The 20,158-nt window shown below is 41.9% G+C and overlaps 1 protein-coding gene across 2 annotated transcripts in view; it reads right to left on the reverse strand.

Moving 5' to 3' along the window:
- The window catches only part of ccdc85ca (coiled-coil domain containing 85C, a), a 141,608-nt gene that overhangs the window by 39,155 nt on the left and 82,295 nt on the right, over positions 1-20,158 (reverse strand). For both annotated transcript variants that reach the window (XM_060933710.1, XM_060933711.1), the window contains exon 3: positions 10,226-10,302. In XM_060933710.1, coding sequence (XP_060789693.1) covers positions 10,226-10,302 — 77 coding nt within the window. The remainder of the gene's footprint in view (positions 1-10,225; positions 10,303-20,158) is intronic.

Here is a 20,158-nt window from a genome sequence, read left to right on the forward strand (position 1 = left end):
TTAGCCTCTTGTAGAATGCCAAATTGGCTTGGTCAAATCTGAAATATTTTCAGACTAATGAAAATATTTTTGCCTCCTTGTTCTTTCTATCGCCTCGACTCGTCAATCCCGAGGGAGTGTTTTACAGCGTGACCCTTCAGCAGTCACCTCACTGCACATCAATATGACTCGAACGCTCAGTGTGGAATCTTAAAAGAACGAAAGCTGATGAGTTATGGACCTGAGAAGAAGAAGAGTCTCGTCACGCTTTATAAAGCGCGAGACGTATCCTGGCTTCACCTGTCCACAGCTAATCTGTTTGAGTGTGGAGGATGTCATGAGGACCTCCAAACACTGAAGTCAATAATGCCTTACAAGACTCCACGGTGTCTACTCCAAAAGCAATTTAGCACAGGGATGTAATCTATCGAATGAAATATTCTCCCTGAAGTCTTGACGATCTGTATCTGATTTGCTTTTTTACGAGCTGGAGGATTTCATGTCTCAGGAATAACACACGTGTAATTATCCTGCCCATCTCTCTTTTTCCTCAAACCGGCTCTGATTGTTGTTGGGTTGGAAAACGTCTCTCTATTCGCTCTGAGGGAATACTGCAGCTTACAGTATTCGATAAGCTCTGAATGTACCTTTGGACATGCGTGGAAGTGTTTTGCAGCAATCGAGCCTGCGTTGTAAATGTTTTTTTTTTCTTTTCCAGCTGTACCTAAAGGTCCCGTCACACTTATTCGGAATTAGCAGGAATCAAGCAGAACCAGCCGGAATGAAAAATTTTTCAAAATTCGAGCCACATTCGGCTGGGAATTTCAAACTGACCAACATTCTTACAGCTTTGTAAGAATGCCGTTCGAATACTTAGAATGCGCTTCGAACCCGCCTCGAATAATTCTTGCACATTCCGGGTGTATTAGCTTTCGAATGCAGTTTGAATGTAGTTGGAACACAGTAGGAATACCTCGAATGCTGTTAGAATACAGTAAGAATATTAAGAATGCACTTCGAATGCTGTACGAGTGCGGTTCGATTGCTGCCCGAATACCACCCGAAGTCTGGTTGGAAGGTGCCTCGAATGCTGTACGAATTCACCTCAGATGCAGTCAGAACGCTCCCGGAATAGCCGCCAAATATGTTTCGAATGTCTAAGAATTCAAAGAGAATGCAGCTCGAATACTTAGAATGTACTTCGAATATCCCGGAATATACGAAGAGTTTTCATTCCGACGGCATTCCAGCTCATTCGAGGCACATTCGGGACATCCTGGCAGGATATGAAGTGGCTTGACATTTCGATTTTCCCCTCAAATGCGATCAGAATGTTTCGAATGCTGTTGGAATGCCGTAAGAATATTTAGAATGCGGTCAGAATACGCTTCGAACACCGTTCCATATTTCTCCTCTTTGAATGCACCTCAAATGTTTTCAGCATGAGCAAAACATTCGGGCCGGCCACAAGAACGGGCCCAAATGTTTGGAATGCACTCAGAATGCAGTCAGAATTTTTAGAATGCACTTCGAATATCCCGGAATATATGAAGAATTTTCATTACGATGGCATTCCGGCTCATTCCGCCTCTAGTGTGACTACCCTATAAGCATTGTGCTCATTCGTCCCTTTTTATTAGCTTGTACATCTGGGAAGGCATCATTAATGCTGAATGATATACAGTCAAGCTGGAAAGTCTGCACACCCCTTTCACCTTCTCCACGTTTTATTACGTTACAGACTTATTCTACAATAGACCCGAGTTTTCTTTTTTTTGCCTCAAACATCTACACACAATCACCAATAATTACAAAGTGAAAACAGGTTTTTAGAAAATATGCAATTTTATTTTACTGACAAAAATAGGTTATTTAGGGGTTACATACCTGTACACACCCTTAGCCTAATACTTGGTTGATGCACCTTCGGCAGCAATTACAGCTTCAAGGCGTCTTGGGAAAGAAGCTATGAGCTTGGCACACTTGTTTCTGGACATTTTTGCCCATTCTTCTTGGCATATCCTTGCAAGCTCCGTCAGGTTGGATGGGGAGTATTGGTACACAGCTATTTTCAGCTCCTTCCACAGATGTTCAATTGGATTCAGGTCTGGGCTCTGGCTGGGCCACTCAAGGACATTCACAGACTTTCTCCAAAGCCACTCCTTTGTTCTCTTGGCTGTGTGCTTTGGGTCATTGTCACGTTGGAAGGTAAACCTTCGCCCCAGTCTGAGGTCCAGAGCGCTCTGGAGCAGGTTTTCTTCAAGGATCTCGGTGTACTTAGCTGCATTCATCTTTCCCTCTATCGCCCTAGTCGCCCCATTCCTGCTGCTACCGCCATGCTTCACTGTAGGGATGGCATTAGCCAGGTGATGAGCGGTGCCTGGTTTCCTCCAGACGTGATGCTTGGTATTCAGGCCAAAAAGTTCAATCTTGGATTCATCAGACCAGAGAATCTTGTTTCTCATGGTTTGATAGTCCTCTAGGTGCCTTTTGGCAAAGTCCAAGAGGGATGTCATGTGCCTTTTACTAAGGAGTGGCTTCCATCTGGCCACTCTACCATAAAGGCCTGATTTGTGGACTGCTGCCTGGATGTTTGATCTTATGAAAGGTTCTCCCATCTCCACAAGGATATGCTGGAGCTCTGTCAGAGTGACCCTCAGGTTCCCGCTCACCTCCCTGGCCAAGGCCTGTCTTCCCCGATTGCTCAGTTTGGCCGGGCGGCTAGGTCTAGGAAGATTCTTGGTGGTTCCAAACTTCTTCCATTTACGAGTGATGGTGGCCACTGTGCTCTTTGGGACCTGTAAAGCTGCAGCAATTTTTCTGTACCCTTCTCCAGATCTATGCCTTGACACAATCCTGTTTCTGAGGTCTGCAGATAATTCCTTTGACTACATGGCTTGGAGTTTGTTCTGACATGCACTGTCAACTGTGGGAACTTATATAGGCAGGTGTTGCCAATCCCCAATCATGTCCAAATCAATTTAATTTACCACAGATGGACTCCAAATAAGTTCTAGAAACATCTCAAGCAGCATCAGTGGAAACAAAATGCACCTCAGCTCACTTTTGGGTGTCATATCAAAGGGTGTGCACACTTGTGTACATATGATATTTTGCATTTTGATTTTTAATAAATTAGCACAAATGTCTAAAAACCTGCTTTCACTTTGTCATTATGGGCTATTTTGTGTAGAATTTTGTGACAAAATATGAACTCAATCTATTGTAGAATAAACCTGTAATGTAATAAAACGTGGAGAAGGTGAAAGGGGTGTGGAGACTCTCCGGCTTGACTGTATACATGTTTCAGAGCAATATGCTGTTATCCTGACAAAATCTTTTTCAAGGAAGGCCTTCCTTCTTTCAGCAAGACAAACCGAGAGTCGGGGTGCTAAACTGGCCTGCCTGCAGTCCAGACCTGTCTCCCATTTAAAACATTTGGCGCATTATGAAGCGCAAAATACGACAAAGGAGACCCTGAACAGTTGAGCAACTGAAATTATGTATCAGGCAAGAATGGGACAACATTTCTCTTTCAAAAGTTCCCAAACGTTTACAGTGTTGTTAAAAGTAGAGGTGATGCACACAGTGGTAAACATGCCCCTGTCCCAACTTTTTTGAAACGTTTTGCTGACATCAAATTCGAAACGAGTATATATTTTTCAAAAAAACCCAAAATTTCTCAGTTTCAACATTTTTTGATATGTTGTCTTTGTACTATTTTCAGTGAAATATAGAGTTTCCATGATTTGCAAATCATCGCATTCTGTTTTTGTTTACAGTTTACACAGCGTCCCAACTTTTTTGGAATTGGGGTTGTATTACTGGCTGCTTCTAAACTCGCTCGACTCGCCTGGTGTCCAGCTCGAGGAAAACGGCTGTGTTTTTCCTAGAACTGCAAAATTCTCACTAAGACACGTGACTCAAACATTCCAGCTCTGGAATTTTCGTATAACGCAATAATTTCTGAAAAGTTTTATCCCTATTCCAACGATTACTATTTGTATTTATTTAAACAAAAAAAAAAAAAAACCACAAAAAAACAATACGTCATACTTCTTTGCTGTGGAACGTCTGTGAAACAAGTTCATTCCATACAATGCCTTTTACCATGTACTTTTGATTTTTATTTGTTCTTTTCCTTTTACATATATTACTGACCTGTATTTTTATTGTTTTATTACCCTTCTTGCTATTGTTTTAACATTCTAGTATTTTAACATTCTGTACTGTAAAGTGTCCTTGGGTACCTTGAAAGGCGCTACAAATAAAATGTATTATTATTTATTATTATTATTATTCCTGTTCTTGGTTATGTTATAGCAGCGACAAACAGCCATTTCTTCACAAGCCTCTATTTTTTTTTGTCTATTGAAGATAACGAAAAAAAAAATCACAGCTTGTCATATTACTGAAAAACTGTCAAGTGTCAAGTGAAGAATGCTGGAAAACATACTAGACTGAGTGCATTAATATTAATACAAACCTGTGATTTGAAGCTGCACTACGTATATTCAGCATGGCTGTCCAAGAAAATTACTCAACACCTTCCGAGCAATCAGAATCGAGAATTCAACAGCGCTGTGGTTTAAAACAAAGATGAATAATGATCTCAGACTTCTGTTGCAGATAAAAACAGTGAATCGGGGGTTAACTCTTTCTCCTCAGTTCATTCTGGATATTTGAGGCCATACTGGAGTTCCAGTGGACTCTGGAATCTGTACAGTTTCCATTAAACCCTTTTCTCCGAGTCGTCCATCACGCTGCAGTGTGTTTCTGATGACACGTTTTCTTTTAAAGTGACTTAAAAAAAAGAAAAAGGAACAGTCCTTTAATTTTCCTGCAACCTCAAATTCAGCCAAGATAATGAATCATTTATTTACGCACCAAAGCTATAAACCTAACGTCACGAACAAGTATTTTGGAAATTTGTGAGCCTCGGAGTTGTGTGTGGAGTTGTTCAGACTTATGTGGAAATAAATGAACGCACGAGCCCCTGTGTTCTGTAAACATGGTGACAAAATGGCACTAAAAATAATTTTTAAAAAAATTGTAGCGGACTCTATCACTGCTTCAACTGCGTCAAACTCAGGAAGGAGGCGTGGCCTAAATTTTAAACGCTTATAGAGTTGTATAATGATATAGTTTCATTTCCTATATCATACACTGAGCTGCAAAATTTCTTCATTTCTACGCAGGTCCCAAGTTATAGAATACCTTGCCGAGAGAAATTAAGTCATGTGTAAACATTAACAAAAGAAACAACTGAAAACCTCATCTCATCATCTGTAGCCGCTTTATCCTGTTCTACAGGGTCGCAGGCAAGCTGGAGCCTATCCCAGCTGACTACGGGCGAAAGGCGGGGTACACCCTGGACAAGTCGCCAGGTCATCACAGGGCTGACACATAGACACAGACAACCATTCACACTCACATTCACACCTACGCTCAATTTAGAGTCACCAGTTAACCTAACCTGCATGTCTTTGGACTGTGGGGGAAACCGGAGCACCCGGAGGAAACCCACGCGGACACAGGGAGAACATGCAAACTCCGCACAGAAAGACCCTCGCCGGCCACGGGGCTCGAACCCGGACCTTCTTGCTGTGAGGCGACAGCGCTAACCACTACACCACCGTGCCGCCGCTGATCAACTTATCGTGTTTAAAGGGCTGATGACACGAACATGACTCTATGCAATTTCTTAAATAAACTATACAACATGGCAAACATGTTAGATTTCTGTTATAATTACGTGAAAAGAAGCTGTTGTTACGCAAATATCCAACTTTTAATTGCACAGCGCAAGAAAACTGGGTCCGTGGCTCGCGGCCATGCTGTGACGTCAGCGGGAGAACACGCTGCGGTTCACTGGCTGTTCTACTCTGGTTCTACTCAATGGAAATGGCGCATGAAAACGCCGGTGAACTCTCTAGTGCTAGCTCTTCCTCTTCTGGGAGTCTAGAACTGTGTTGATCTCTTCCGAATAGAATCTATGATAGCCTACCCTCTTTACCCTTTGCCTCTCGTTGCTAGGCGGCAGTTACATGAAAGCCGCAAGCTTTCACAAGCAAATACATGACTGATATCACGCCGACTTTATGATTACATTTATGATTATCATGTAGAATCTATAGCTCTACGTACCTTTATCTTATGTCGTTTCACAACACATGTTCTGACAGGAGGACTGTCTTTGGATCCGGCATAGCTACTAGTAGACCCCCTCCGGAATACTGGCAGTGTTGACAGATTGGGAGGAATCCCGCCCAGTTGGGCGGTTTCAAGTGCATTTTGGTGGGTTTTGAACATATTTTGGGCTGGAAAACGTTTTCCAGCCCAAAATATGTTCAAAACCCACCAAAATGCACTTGAAACCACTCAACTAGGCGGGAAACCTCCCAATCTGGCAACACTGTGTAGGCACTGCTGATGGCAGCAACACACGTTTGTGCTGAACTGAACACCCAAGAGATTCTTTTAAGCTGGGAAGGGTGTCAAAACAATCCAAATCAAAGTGTTCAGAGCACAGGACGGATGTTGGTGAGGGCTCCCACTTGTCACGAGTGTGCCTGACTTGCTTCACCCACTTCGCATGGAGCTCGGGATCTCTGGGAAACTTGAAAAAACTTACCCCATCCTTGTGGGTTTTGGAGCAAAAGCCGGCAACACAACGCGAAGGCATAATAACTAATATATATAAAAAATGTATAATAATAATACTAATAATGATAAACTGAACACCTGTCGCATCAACAACAAACTGGTAAGTTAGGAGGAAGGTTCTTTCGCTGACGTCATATAGCTCCTCCTCCTCATTCGTCTCCTGGGTGCTGCAGCCCCGTCAAATTTGCCCAAATAACCGCGTTTTTTATCATAACTTGTAAAATAGGCGCCTTCGTGAATTAATATATGGATCATCGGGAATTACTTTTGTTATAAAACATCGCCAAAGATGTCAAAAACGTGTCATCAGCACTTTAAATAAAGTCATTCATTCATTCATTACGAGTTGGAAAATTATTCATTCGTCGAGTTCCCCGACATCTCAAACGACCTGGTGCTGCAGACATCGTTCTACACGGGGACACAGATGAAAACCTGGAAGAGCATGCAGGAGAACATTTTTTTATATGTGGCTGGGTTAAAGATCTGGGGATCAGGACACTACAAAATAAATCCTGTATCGTTTATTCCTGGGTAAGGAGGAATTTCTGGGCTTTCTGTACGCATCTTTGCGATGGTTGCTAGGACGCTACAAGTTTTAGTATCGAGTGTAAACAAATGACAGCCACTCAATTCCAGTGTTGTATAGTAACGAAGTAAAAATACTTCACTACTGTACTTAAGTACATTTTGGGAGATTTTGTACTTTACTTGAGTTTTCAAATTTTTGAGAACTTTCACTTTTACTTCACTATATTTTTTAACTTAATTGCATACTTTTACTCCGATACATTTTCAAAGAGCCGTTTAGTTACTCGTTACAAAAAAAGAAAGGAAAAAAAACGTGTTTTAACCCCACTGACTGCAACGAAGTCAGGACGTGCCTGGGCTTGTTCACCACTTGTGCATGACAACCAGTAGGCTGCACCTGTTGGCTTCACGCAGTAAGCAGAAAGCTAGCTTCGCAATCAACAGCCCTGATGGAAGAGGAGACGGAGACAGCAGCTACTTCGGCTACAAATGAAGAGGAACCTGATGATGAGCACCCCTGGCCGTATTATTTTATTTTTCAAAAAAAGGTTTCAAACTGTGGTCACCCTCTTCAGATGCCAGATAAGCTTCAGTTTTCTCCAAATTACTTTTTTCTTTTGATTATCATCACTACGTTCAGACTGCAACCTGAAACGACCCATATCCGATTTGTTGTGAAATCCGATTTTTTTGTTAGGCCGTTCACATTACCAATTATATGAGACTTGTATGCGATCTCCAATATGAACGGAAAACGACCCAAAAGTGTCCCGCATGCGCAAATTGACACGTAATAAGCACATCTACGTAATACGTAAACAAAAAAAAAAGCGCACTCTTCAAGTTTGCAAGTAAAGCATGGAGATGAGGCGAGACCTGGCGATGTGGTTTTTGTGGCGGCGGCGGCGGAACTCACACAATAATCTGATTAATGTGGGCAGCAGACTAATGAGACCGAAGGTGTCAAATCACTGGAAATTTCCAGAACAATCTTATAATCTTGTAATACAGGATGGTTTAAGTTATAAATCAGTTATAGAAACTGTTTTATTTAATCAGGCTAACAGATCAACATCCAGGTCCCTACCAAATCCACCATTAGCTTGATCAATTCTATAAAAGTCTATTTAAATTCTGAAAACTGTACAAATGTTGTTGTTTTCCACCAAAGAGGCGGGATTAGCCAACGCAGAATAGTGACGTTTGTCTCTTGTTGATGACGTGTAGGTCGCATGAATGCGACCTGTCCGGTCAGACTGCAGTCGCATGTGAAAATAACGGATATGCATCGGAATTAGGACCACATATCCAAGCGGCCTGGGTCGCATGTGAAAAAATCGGATCTGTGTCGTTCAGATTGTCAATAACAAATCGGATACAGGTCGCATATGGGCAAACAAATCGGATATGGGTCGTTTCAGGGTGCAGTCTGAACGTAGTGTAAGACAGCAATTGGTCGTGTATGCACCTCCATAGTTTATAAAGTGCAATAACAGTAGCAGCTTTTTTTAATGTTTTTTTTTTCTTAATGGTGTGATGTATGCCTAATTTTCAGTACTTTCTCTTAGTTTAAAAAACAAAGGAAAAAAATGAGAAAAAGAAAAGTGTCAAAACTGTGGTCTCCATCTTCAGATGCCAGATAGGCAGCTTCATTTTTCTCCCAATTAATTTTTTTCTTGTTTATAATGGTTGTGTGTGCACCTCTATTTTCAGCAGTGTAATTGCTTGTCATGAACCATTGGTGACAAATTACCTTCAGTTTACCAAAATATTACAAATTCAGATTGCCTTTGCTTGTTTACTTTTACGTGTACTTTTAATTACATTACTTGAGTACATTTATTTTTGCATTACTTGTCATACTTAAGTGCAAGAAATGTCAGATACTTTAAGACTTTAACTCTAATAACATTTCAGTCAGTGACTTTGACTTTTACCAAAGTCATTTTTTTGGAAGGGTACCAATACTTTTACTTGAGTGTGATTTCCCAGTACTTTATACAACACTGCTCACTTCTCAATCCGCCTTGCTCTTTTCTTCCAGCAGGCATCACAGATCTATATAATTTACCCACAAATGTCTTTATTTATTCTGCCCACTGCACGTATGCGTTCTCGCTCTGTGTGTGTGTGTGTGTGTGTGTGTGTGCATGCGCAGATTATATGCAGAGGAGGAATGCGACAAAAATAAAGGCCTGTTCTTCTTAATTTACCCACAAATGTATTTATTCCACTTGAAAATTGTACGGCAAACCAGCCACTGGATTTAGGACACGAGGACATCCTGAACTATTTCGTATTTGGCTTCAAACTTGGAAAAAAAATTTGCAGCAACTAGATGGCGCTTTGGCCCGGTGGTTGAAAAACACTGCACTACACAATTTTTTTCTGATATCAGGGTAATACTGATCCTGGGTATCAGATCAGAGCCGTCGCAGGTTATAGCAGCTATAAACAGTCACTCCCTCACCAGCTTCACTTGTTCTTAATGTAGTTATTAATATAAAAAAAAAATCACAATGTATCAAATCATGCAGATACAAATCAGGAGCTTCAGTTAATGTTCACTTCAAACATCAGAACGGGAAAAATTGTGATCTCAAAGTGTGACTTTCTTTCACTGTGGCATGGGTGTTGGTTTGAGCCAGATGGACTGGTTTGAGTATTTCAGAAACTGCTGATCTCCTGGGGTTTTCACACACAACAGTCTCTAGAGTTTACACAGAATGGTGTGAAAAACAAAAAACACTGAGTGAGTGAGCGACAGTTCTGTGGGTGGAAACAAACGCCTTGTTGATAAGAGAGGTCAGAGGAAAATGGACAGATTGGTTCGAGCTGCCAGGAAGGATAGATATAGTAACTCATATAATCACTCTTTACAACCATGCTGAGCAGAAAAGCATCTCAGCATGCAACAGCAGAAGAACACATTGGGTTCCAGTCCTGCAGCCAAGAACAGGAGTCTTAGAATGAAGAACAAGTTCTTAATAAAGTGGCCGGTGAGTGTATAAATATGTATGTATGTGTGTGTGCGTCCATCATCTCTCACCTGGGAGAAAACCTGCTTGTTGTCGTCCTCTAAAATCCGGACTTTCGTCTCCAGCTGACGGATGTAATTCGAGGACTCTGTGGAAACAAAAGCAAAAACGCAGGTAAATTTCATGACTAAAACACCACACACACACACACACACACCTCCTGCTGGAGCTGAATGTACAGTGTGCACGACACGGATTACAGCATCAAATCACGGCTTACAGCCTTCACCGAAGGAACGTATTCACACGATGAGTGTCTCACTTTAACACAATCCCTGCGGTTCAAACAAACTGTCTTACTGCACAGATCCCAGAGCTATTCGGTGGTCTGAGCGGTACGCTCATCCTGAACCTGCAACGAATCTGAAAACATCGTGTCCCAGAATTCCGAGATGGAAAAAAAACAAGAGAGGAAGGAATGCAGTGAAGCAAGACTACTCACTGAGGAAAAACCCAAAGCAGGAGATTTTTAAAAACACTAAAATGTATGTATGTATGTATGTACGAACGAACGAACGAACCGGTGTGTGTATGTGTGTGTGTGTGTGTGTGTGTGTGTGTTATTTACCAGCTGGGAGGTCCGTATGGTGAAATACTATGACCGAGGTCTTGAAAGTACTGAGCGAGGCCCTCTGGGCCAAGGTCGGTATTCAAGGCCGAGGTGACGGTATTTCACCATACGGACCGATCTTAAGCTGGTAAATAATAGATTTATTTTTTTCTTTACCAAATTCTAACAGAAAATGAGAGCGCCCGAAAGGGAAAACCGAGCCGAGCCGCCATTTTGAATCCTCATTCACGGCTGTAATGCAAATGGCTTCCTCCTCGGTATACAAGTGCACTTCCATGGCAGGAAAAAAACTACATTTTGCCGCCTATGTAGTGCCCTATTTATACAAATAGGAGTTATTCAGGATTCAGCCATGTTTTTGCTCGGCGTTAGCAAGTTAGAGGTTTTTAGCTTTCTCCTGAAATGTTTTCTTTTATTTCTTCTTCCTCAGGGTAGTAAAACTCGCTTTCGCTGTGAACACTGTCGTTATCACTATCCATGATGTAAAATTAATGCTATTCTCCTGAGAAATGCTGGCAAAAATTTATAAGATTTTTGATAATCTTATAAATAAATCTTATAAAAAAAGATAAATGTTGACAGAAAAAAAATGCTCCTATGTTTGTTGTTGCTGTGAATGAGCAAGTCGCCAGAGGTCCGTAACCGGGGTCCGTACCGTAGGTTACAGACCCGCTCGCCAGCCAATCAGAGCGCAGGATTTGATGGAAACCAGACCGCGAAAAAAATAAACATATATTACAATTCATCTTTGCTAGTTGACTGAGGATTCTTCCGAGTATTTATCTTTTTCACGAGATATTTATGCAAACGAGGCGTCATTTAATTCGGTCCACATCAATTCGTATACTTTATTCAATTCCTAAATCTCACATTAATCCTGTTAGACTTCAACTATTTCTTTCACTCTTTCAGGAGCAAAGAATTTTACAGAGCAGTTTGCTGAAGAATCGTTCCTTTCCTCCTTTTTTCTTCCCAGCAAAGGCGAACACGTTCTTCCTCTGAGACACGTCAAGCCTATTTTTTTTTTACTGTACTGCATGGCGGTGTAAAGCACTATACGCACGGAGTGAAGCGCTATCTGCCCTCTTCCGCATACATGAGCTCGCAGACGAACAGGAACATCAAACCTTTTCCTTTCAACTTCATCACCATTTTAATCCGTCCGGTTTATAACAACATTTATATCTGTACATCATAAATGACCGGAAACAAGCTTTTGATGCATACGTGTCAAGATGTAATTGTGAAGTGGGCGGAGTCTAAAGCTTCCTTCGAAGTTTGTGATTTTTTTATGAAATACTTTTGATATTTTATGATGTTATATTTATATTTAAACGGCTTGCCTTACATGAATCATTAAACATACGAATAAACAAACAAACAAAGGAATAATTTAGTTGTTTAGTAAAGTGTGAAACCTCATACTGTAAAGCGTCAAGATGGCTAAAGAAGCAGGAGAGGGGTGTGGCTCTGTCGAGCTGTGTGTGCCGTGCTGCGTTCTCGCCATACGTGTCCTGACCTCGCTGTAGAGGCTCGTTCGTAGTGAGACCTTGAGAAAAGTGCTATAGCTTACGCTGACAAAGTCTCTGACCCAAAGTAACTGTTTCCACTCTGTGTCCGTGTGCCTTGCAATAAATCCACTTGAAACGTCTTGAAAGTTGAACTTTAATCCTCGTTTAACTATTACAAAGGTTCTAAGATACAGAGAGTCGGTGAGTCAATATCAGAGAGTCAGAGAGTCAGAGTGTCAGGTAAGAAAAACTGTTCGCTTCCACGGCTTCTCGAGATCTACCCTGAGAAGCGCGAGACCGTTCTTATATAGCTGAATGACTTCTAATTCTAATTCTTGAGAAGTGTGAGACAGTTCTAATTCTTGTTCTAATTCTTCACATATGAATTCTTAAGAAGCGTGAGACAGTTCTAATTCTTAACATATGAATTCTGATTCTAATTCTTTTAACCTTGTCACATATTATTCATCATCTTAATCATGACATAAACTACTTATATGAAATTACACACTCAAATGAAATTATATATACCATGTAACATAAATTGTAATTCACATCTATATGAACTCTACTTTGGCCGTTACACTCGCCATCCCAGAATGCAGAGGCGGGAGAAGAGTGTGACCCGTATCACGCACCACGTTTCACGCTCTCTACCGTCATACTACACGCTTCCAGCTTGAGGAAGATCAGCACGGGTTTGAACAAGCGAGGTTTAAAATCAAGACCAGGACATGGAGAGAGAGTTAGTGCAAATGTGATCTGCTTAAAGGAAGAAAAATCACTGCTGAATAAGACAACTTTTGTAAATTGAATCTACTCATAAATGCGAGAGTGCTGCTTTTAGTTTACTATACTACACCCATGGTTTTCCCCAAAGCGTTTTAGCGCATCGGGCCCGATACGCTTGCTCTGCCTGCCGATACGCTTAGATTTATACCGATACCTTAAATTTCCTACCCACAAGTAACTAGATACATAGGCGAGCAAATAACAGATCCATTTACATATTGATTGATCTCATCTCATTATCTGTAGCCGCTTTATCCTGTTCTACAGGGTCGCAGGCAAGCTGGAGCCTATCCCAGCTGACTACGGGTGAAAGGCGGGGTACACCCTGGACAAGTCGCCAGGTCATCACAGGGCTGACACATAGACACAGACAACCATTCACACTCACATTCACACCTACGCTCAATTTAGGCTACATCCACACGACAACGGCAACGAGATTTAAAAAAAAAATATATATATATATATATATATATATATATATATATATATATATATATATATATATATCACGTCCACATGGGCAAAGGATCAGTAAAATATCAGGTCCATATGGCAACGCAACGCTTGCTGAAAACGATGCAATACACATGCCACACCTCTAGGGGCGCTGTAAGACGGTCCCATCGGAGACACCAGAATAATAGAAGAAGTAAGGACACATGCGCATAAACTATTATGAGCGAGACTTCATATTAGCCACAAAGTCAGAAAAATCTGTTCGTAAAATTACATTATAATGACCAAATATAATGAAAAGTATTTTTCCAGTCTCACCTGTGAAAGGTAATCCCATGTGATCTCGTTTGGACGGTAAACCTGTTGGTACAGTTAAACGCAGCACATGAATGAGGCATCTTTATTCTCCGCTTTGACCCATCCAATATGGCGGCGAGGATGACGTATGATTCTACGTGGAAGGCGGCGTCTTTAATGATCCGGAATAAATTGAATGCTACACGTTGATGGATTAATTTGTTCTTCTACGCCCTTTTTGAGGAATGTATTGTAGGACTTAAACCAACATCTGAAGAGGTGAGATCGCTCCTTTTTTTTTTCCTATTTTTGCTGGTGGGATTGACTCTGCCCTAAGGGCAGAGTCTCTCTCTCTCTCTCTCTCTCTCACTTTGCACCATTAAACAATAAATATTCACAGTGAAAATATTTTGTAAGCGCGTTTCATGAACCAAGTTATAGGATTTGTTGACAACTCGCATCGAGTTCGTTACACTTCTACCCGGCATGAAGCACATGTGGTTGTGACGTCATCGTAAACAAATCCATTCTACTCATCCAGACGACTTCGCAACGGCGCCGTTGCCAGATTTTTCCACTCTGGAACCCGTTCTCAAAAGATTTCGTTTTGGGGCACCCAAAACGCCGGTGCCGTGTGGACGCCAGGCCGAAACGATAAACAATTTTATCAGATTCACCTGAATCCGTTGCCGTGTGGACAGGGCCTTAGAGTCACCAGTTAACCTAACCTGCATGTCTTTGGACTGTGGGGGAAACCGGAGCACCCGGAGAAAACCCGCGCGGACACGGGGAGAACATGCAAACTCCGCACAGAAAGGCCCTCGCCGGCCACGGGGCTCGAACCCGGACCTTCTTGCTGTGAGGTGACAGTGCTAACCACTACACCACCGTGCTGCCCATATTGATTGATATTTGTGTTAAACAAGCCGTCTTTTTTTTTTTCCCCAATGTTTGTGTTGATTCTGTCAAAGTAATATGTCCATGTGGTATGATGTAAACAAAGTGTAATCTGTTGGCTACGTCAAGATCACGTGTTCAAACTGTCCAATAAAAATATCGAAAGAAAACGGTCAGACATCCCGGAATTTTCCGATTCATTATAAGAGATCTCATTGGCTGCCAATGTTGTCCCGCATTAGACGGACAAAGCCGACTGATTTTAATCACGAAAGTTTGACCTGGTCTATTATCATTCTGGCTTCGATCAAAGACTGGTTGACTAAACGCCAACAAACCCATGGCGCACGAAACCAGACGACTGTCACAATAAATTAATCACAGTGTGATGTCACTGGGATCCATTTCACAAAAGGCGGCTCCGGGTTATTCTTTGGTTAAAGGCTCACAGTGACGTCGCACTGCCAAATATGCTCATCGTTATTATTCGAAATTATGCTACATTTAACAAATTCTCTTCACGAATGTGTTTCTAAGTACATAATCTTTCTGCAAACTTAAATGTATGAATGAAGTTTTCTTTTCCTATAAATATATGTTTTAATCTTAATCTAGTCCATTTAATAAAGTGCCAAAATGTAAACTTTATAATACGCAGTTGCCTTACTTTTCTTTTCAGTGTATCTTAGTTATACATATATTACGGTAATTGCATCAGAAACATTCTAAATCATTACAGTTATAGTAATACAGTAACTTATTTTAAGGTGGCAGGTCTTAGGTTCAGATCCCTTTGTGATCAACAGGAGGTCATGATGATCGATTCTCTTCACTGGATTGCATAAGATGGAGCAAACCGCTGTTCATATTCTTATGCACATTTTTGTTCCAACACTACGTGATCATAGATAATTAATGGATCCCTGTAGATTTTCAATCTATCATATACCTCAGTAATCTATAACAAAACAGTTTACCTTGCATGTTGAACTTTAAGGTGAAATTTCAAATGTGTATACTGTACATTAACACAACCCTGATTCCAAAAAAGTTGGGACAAAGTACAAATTGTAAATAAAAACGGAATGCAATGATGTGGAAGTTTCAAAAATCCATATTTTATTCAGAATAGAACATAGATGACATATCAGATGTTTAAACTGAGAAAATGTATCATTTAAAGAGAAAAATTATGTGATTTTAAACTTCATGACAACAACACATCTCAAAAAAGTTGGGACAAGGCCATGTTTCCCACTGTGAGACATCCCCTTTTCTCTTTACAACAGTCTATAAACGTCTGGGGACTGAGGAGACAAGTTGCTCAAGTTTAGGGATAGGAATGTTAACCCATTCTTGTCTAATGTAGGATTCTAGTTGCTCAACTGTCTTAGGTCTTTTTTGTCGTATCTTCCGTTTTATGATGCGCCAAATGTTTTCTATGGGTGAAAGATCTGGACTGCAGGCTGGCCAGTTCAGTACCCGGACCCTTCTTCTACGCAGCCATGATGCTGTAATTGATGCAGTATGTGGTTTGGCATTGTCATGTTGGAAAATGCAAGGTCTTCCCTGAAAGAGACGTCGTCTGGATGGGAGCATATGTTGCTCTAGAACCTGGATATACCTTTCAGCATTGATGGTGTTTTTCCAGATGTGTAAGCTGCCCATGCCACACGCACTAATGCAACCCCATACCATCAGAGATGCAGGCTTCTGAACTGAGCGCTGATAACAACTTGGGTCGTCCTTCTCCTCTTTAGTCCGAATGACACGGCGTCCCTGATTTCCATAAAGAACTTCAAATTTTGATTCGTCTGACCACAGAACAGTTTTCCACTTTGCCACAGTCCATTTTAAATGAGCCTTGGCCCAGAGAAGACGTCTGCGCTTCTGGATCATGTTTAGATACGGCTGCTTCTTTGAACTATAGAGTTTTAGCTGGCGACGGCGGATGGTACGGTGAATCGTGTTCACAGATAATGTTCTCTGGAAATATTCCTGAGCCCATTTTGTGATTTCCAACACAGAAGCATGCCTGTATGTGATGCAGTGCCGTCTAAGGGCCCGAAGATCACGGGCACCCAGTATGGTTTTCCGGCCTTGACCCTTACGCACAGAGATTCTTCCAGATTCTCTGAATCTTTTGATGATATTATGCACTGTAGATGATGATATGTTCAAACTCTTTGCAATTTTACACTGTCGAACTCCTTTCTGATATTGCTCCACTATTTGTCGGCGCAGAATTAGGGGGATTGGTGATCCTCTTCCCGTCTTTACTTCTGAGAGCCGCTGCCACTCCAAGATGCTCTTTTTATACCCAGTCATGTTAATGATCTATTGCCAATTGACCTAATGAGTTGCAATTTGGTCCTCCAGCTGTTCCTTTTTTGTACCTTTAACTTTTCCAGCCTCTTATTGCCCCTGTCCCAACTTTTTTGAGATGTGTTGCTGTCATGAAATTTCAAATGAGCCGATATTTGGCATGAAATTTCAAAATGTCTCACTTTCGACATTTGATATGTTGTCTATGTTCTATTGTGAATACAATATCAGTTTCTGAGATTTGTAAATTATTGCATTCCGTTTTTATTTACAATTTGTCCTTTGTCCCAACTTTTTTGGAATCGGGGTTGTACTATTTAGGTCAGAAATCATTGAAACGCTGGTAAAATCTATCCTATAATCATGGATCTAAAACCTCTCAGAGACCCTGAAAATGCATCTATTTTAAAAAAATGTTTGCACCCCCCTAGTTTCGCTTCGCGCCATTGGCGCTCAATTGTCTGTGTATTATCATGCCAGAATTTAGGGCTTTCATTTTTTTCTGGGGAAAACACTGTATACCAGAACGCCAAGGACATAGTGGCTCCTCTGGCCTGCCATCAAAACAACCACGATGACCAAAACATCAAACAGAACTGAAATGTGACAATGTGAGAGAGGAACTCAAGCAAAGATCAACCCAAAACATCGATCAGAACTTTTTCTTTCATGGTGATGAAGTTGAAAGGAAAAGGTTTGACGTTCCTGTTCGTCTGCGAGCTCATGTATGCGGAAGAGGGCAGATAGTGCTTTACACCGCTATGCAGTACAGTAAAAAAATAAAATAAAATAGGCTTCACGTGTCTCAGAGGAAGCGCGTGTTCACCTTTGCTGGGAAGAAAAAAGGAGGAAAGGAACGATTCTTCAGCAAACTGCTCTGTAAAATTCTTTGCTCTTGAAATAAATAATTGAAGTCTGACTCCTCCCTCCAGTGAGAACTGCGAGAGGAGATACAACTGTAATGAGAAGTCCCAAAACTCGTGAAGTTGACCTAATTAGCAGTTCGTTAGCAAAAAATTGACAATACAATGACCAAAGGTTGAGTTCTTTCAAACGAAACAAATCAGAACTGAAACCCACTGAGAACTGAAGGAGGAGATACGATTGAACTGAAATAAACAAAGTTGAACAGGAAAATCAACAAACAAACGGAAGATCGACCCAAACACCGATCAGAACTGGAATCGGATGAGAACTGCGAGAGGGGATACAATTCTCGTGAGAGGTGTTAATTTGGCCTAATTAGTAACTCGTTAGCGAAAAATTTGCAAAACAACGACCAAGTTTTGTGCGGTGTGATGAGTTCTTTCAAACAAAACAATCGTTACAGAAATCCGTGGAGAACTGACGGATTTAACTGAACTGTAGACGACGGACGGATGGACAGCGGACGCCGTGGCAACAGCTAATGATATTTTATCTTTTCTTTTAATTCCCGATTTTCTTTCAGTGTGACCAGACAAATCCCCGGACCAATTCAATCTGTACTGCTGAGTGCAAAAGCCCCCGCCCGCCCGGGATTCGTCCTGTGTGTTGAAAGAAAGTGTTTGTTTGTTTTTTTTAATTTATTATCAGTGATTTTCTTTGTGAGTAAATAAATAAATACGTCATGAATGAACAATAGGGTGCATCAGTTGCCCCCTAAAAATGAAAAGTTCCTCCGATCATGATGCATTTTTGTTTTTATGTTCCTTTTGGTAAGAAAACACACTGGGTGAAATATTCTGACAAAATTCAAAAGTTTAATGGTGGCACCAGGAGCTCAAAGTTATGGAAAAAGCTGCTATTTTATGACTTTTATGACAAAATTTCGATCACTTTTCATGAAACATTATGGCATCTTATAGAGTATACCAAATATCTTATGGGCCTTTTCCACTACCCTTTTTCAGCTCACTTCAGCCCGACACGGCTCGCGTTTCGACTACCTCAGAGCAGCACGACTCAGCTCACTTCAGCCCTACTCAGCACCCAAAACTCACACGGTTTTGGAGTGGGGCTGAACTGAGCCAAACCGAGCCGAGTGAGGCTAGGGGCGTGAGCAGACACTCCCCTGTGCACTGACTGGTGAGGAGGAGTGTCCTCACACGCCCACACACGCCCCGCGAACACGCTGGGATCTGTAAACACCGTAAACCCGGAAGAAGAAGAATTACGACAAACTAACATCTCCAGCAACACTAACGACACCATGTCCTCCATGTTTATTGTTCACTCTCCGGGTCGTGAGACTACCGCTTAAAAGATCACTGATGTCACTGTTTGCGCCGCCTAACGACATCACGTGACGTCCACCCACTTTCACTAACTCCACCCAATGTGTCCACCCACTTCCAGCCAGCACGGTTCAGCGCGGTTGTAGTCGAAATGCAACTTCAACAGCCCCGCTCAGCTCGACTCAGCCCGACTCAGCACCGCACGGCTCAGCCCAACTCAGCCGCGTTGGTAGTGGAAAAGCGGCATTAGATACTGTAGACAGTATGTCTAGAATGTCTAAAAATATTTGGAGGTTTATTTTAAGCCTCGGTGGCGGCACGGTGGTGTAGTGGTTAGCGCTGTCGCCTCACAGCAAGAAGGTCCTGGGTTCGAGCCCCGGGGCCGGCGAGGGCCTTTCTGTGCGGAGTTTGCATGTTCTCCCCGTGTCCGCGTGGGTTTCCTCCGGGTGCTCCGGTTTCCCCCACAGTCCAAAGACATGCAGGTTAGGTTAACTGGTGACTCTAAATTGAGCGTAGGTGTGAATGTGAGTGTGAATGGCTGTCTGTGTCTATGTGTCAGCCCTGTGATGACCTGGCGACTTGTCCAGGGTGTACCCCGCCTTTCGCCCGTAGTCAGCTGGGATAGGCTCCAGCTTGCCTGCGACCCTGTAGAACAGGATAAAGCGGCTAGAGATAATGAGATGAGATGAGATTTTAAGCCATGGTCACAACCAGCCGTACGTGCTCATACGGCCGGTCTACGTGCAAGAAACGCACGGAGGGCGCGCGTGTGATGTGCTGATTTTCGAGCTGTAGACCGGCCGCAGAGGTTCTTTGTCATGTCAAACAAACTCTACGGGCGCTTACGTTTTATTCAGGTTGCAAGACAAACTTACG

This window comes from Neoarius graeffei, chromosome 11, assembly GCF_027579695.1.
Source record: "Neoarius graeffei isolate fNeoGra1 chromosome 11, fNeoGra1.pri, whole genome shotgun sequence".
Taxonomy (NCBI): domain Eukaryota; kingdom Metazoa; phylum Chordata; class Actinopteri; order Siluriformes; family Ariidae; genus Neoarius; species Neoarius graeffei.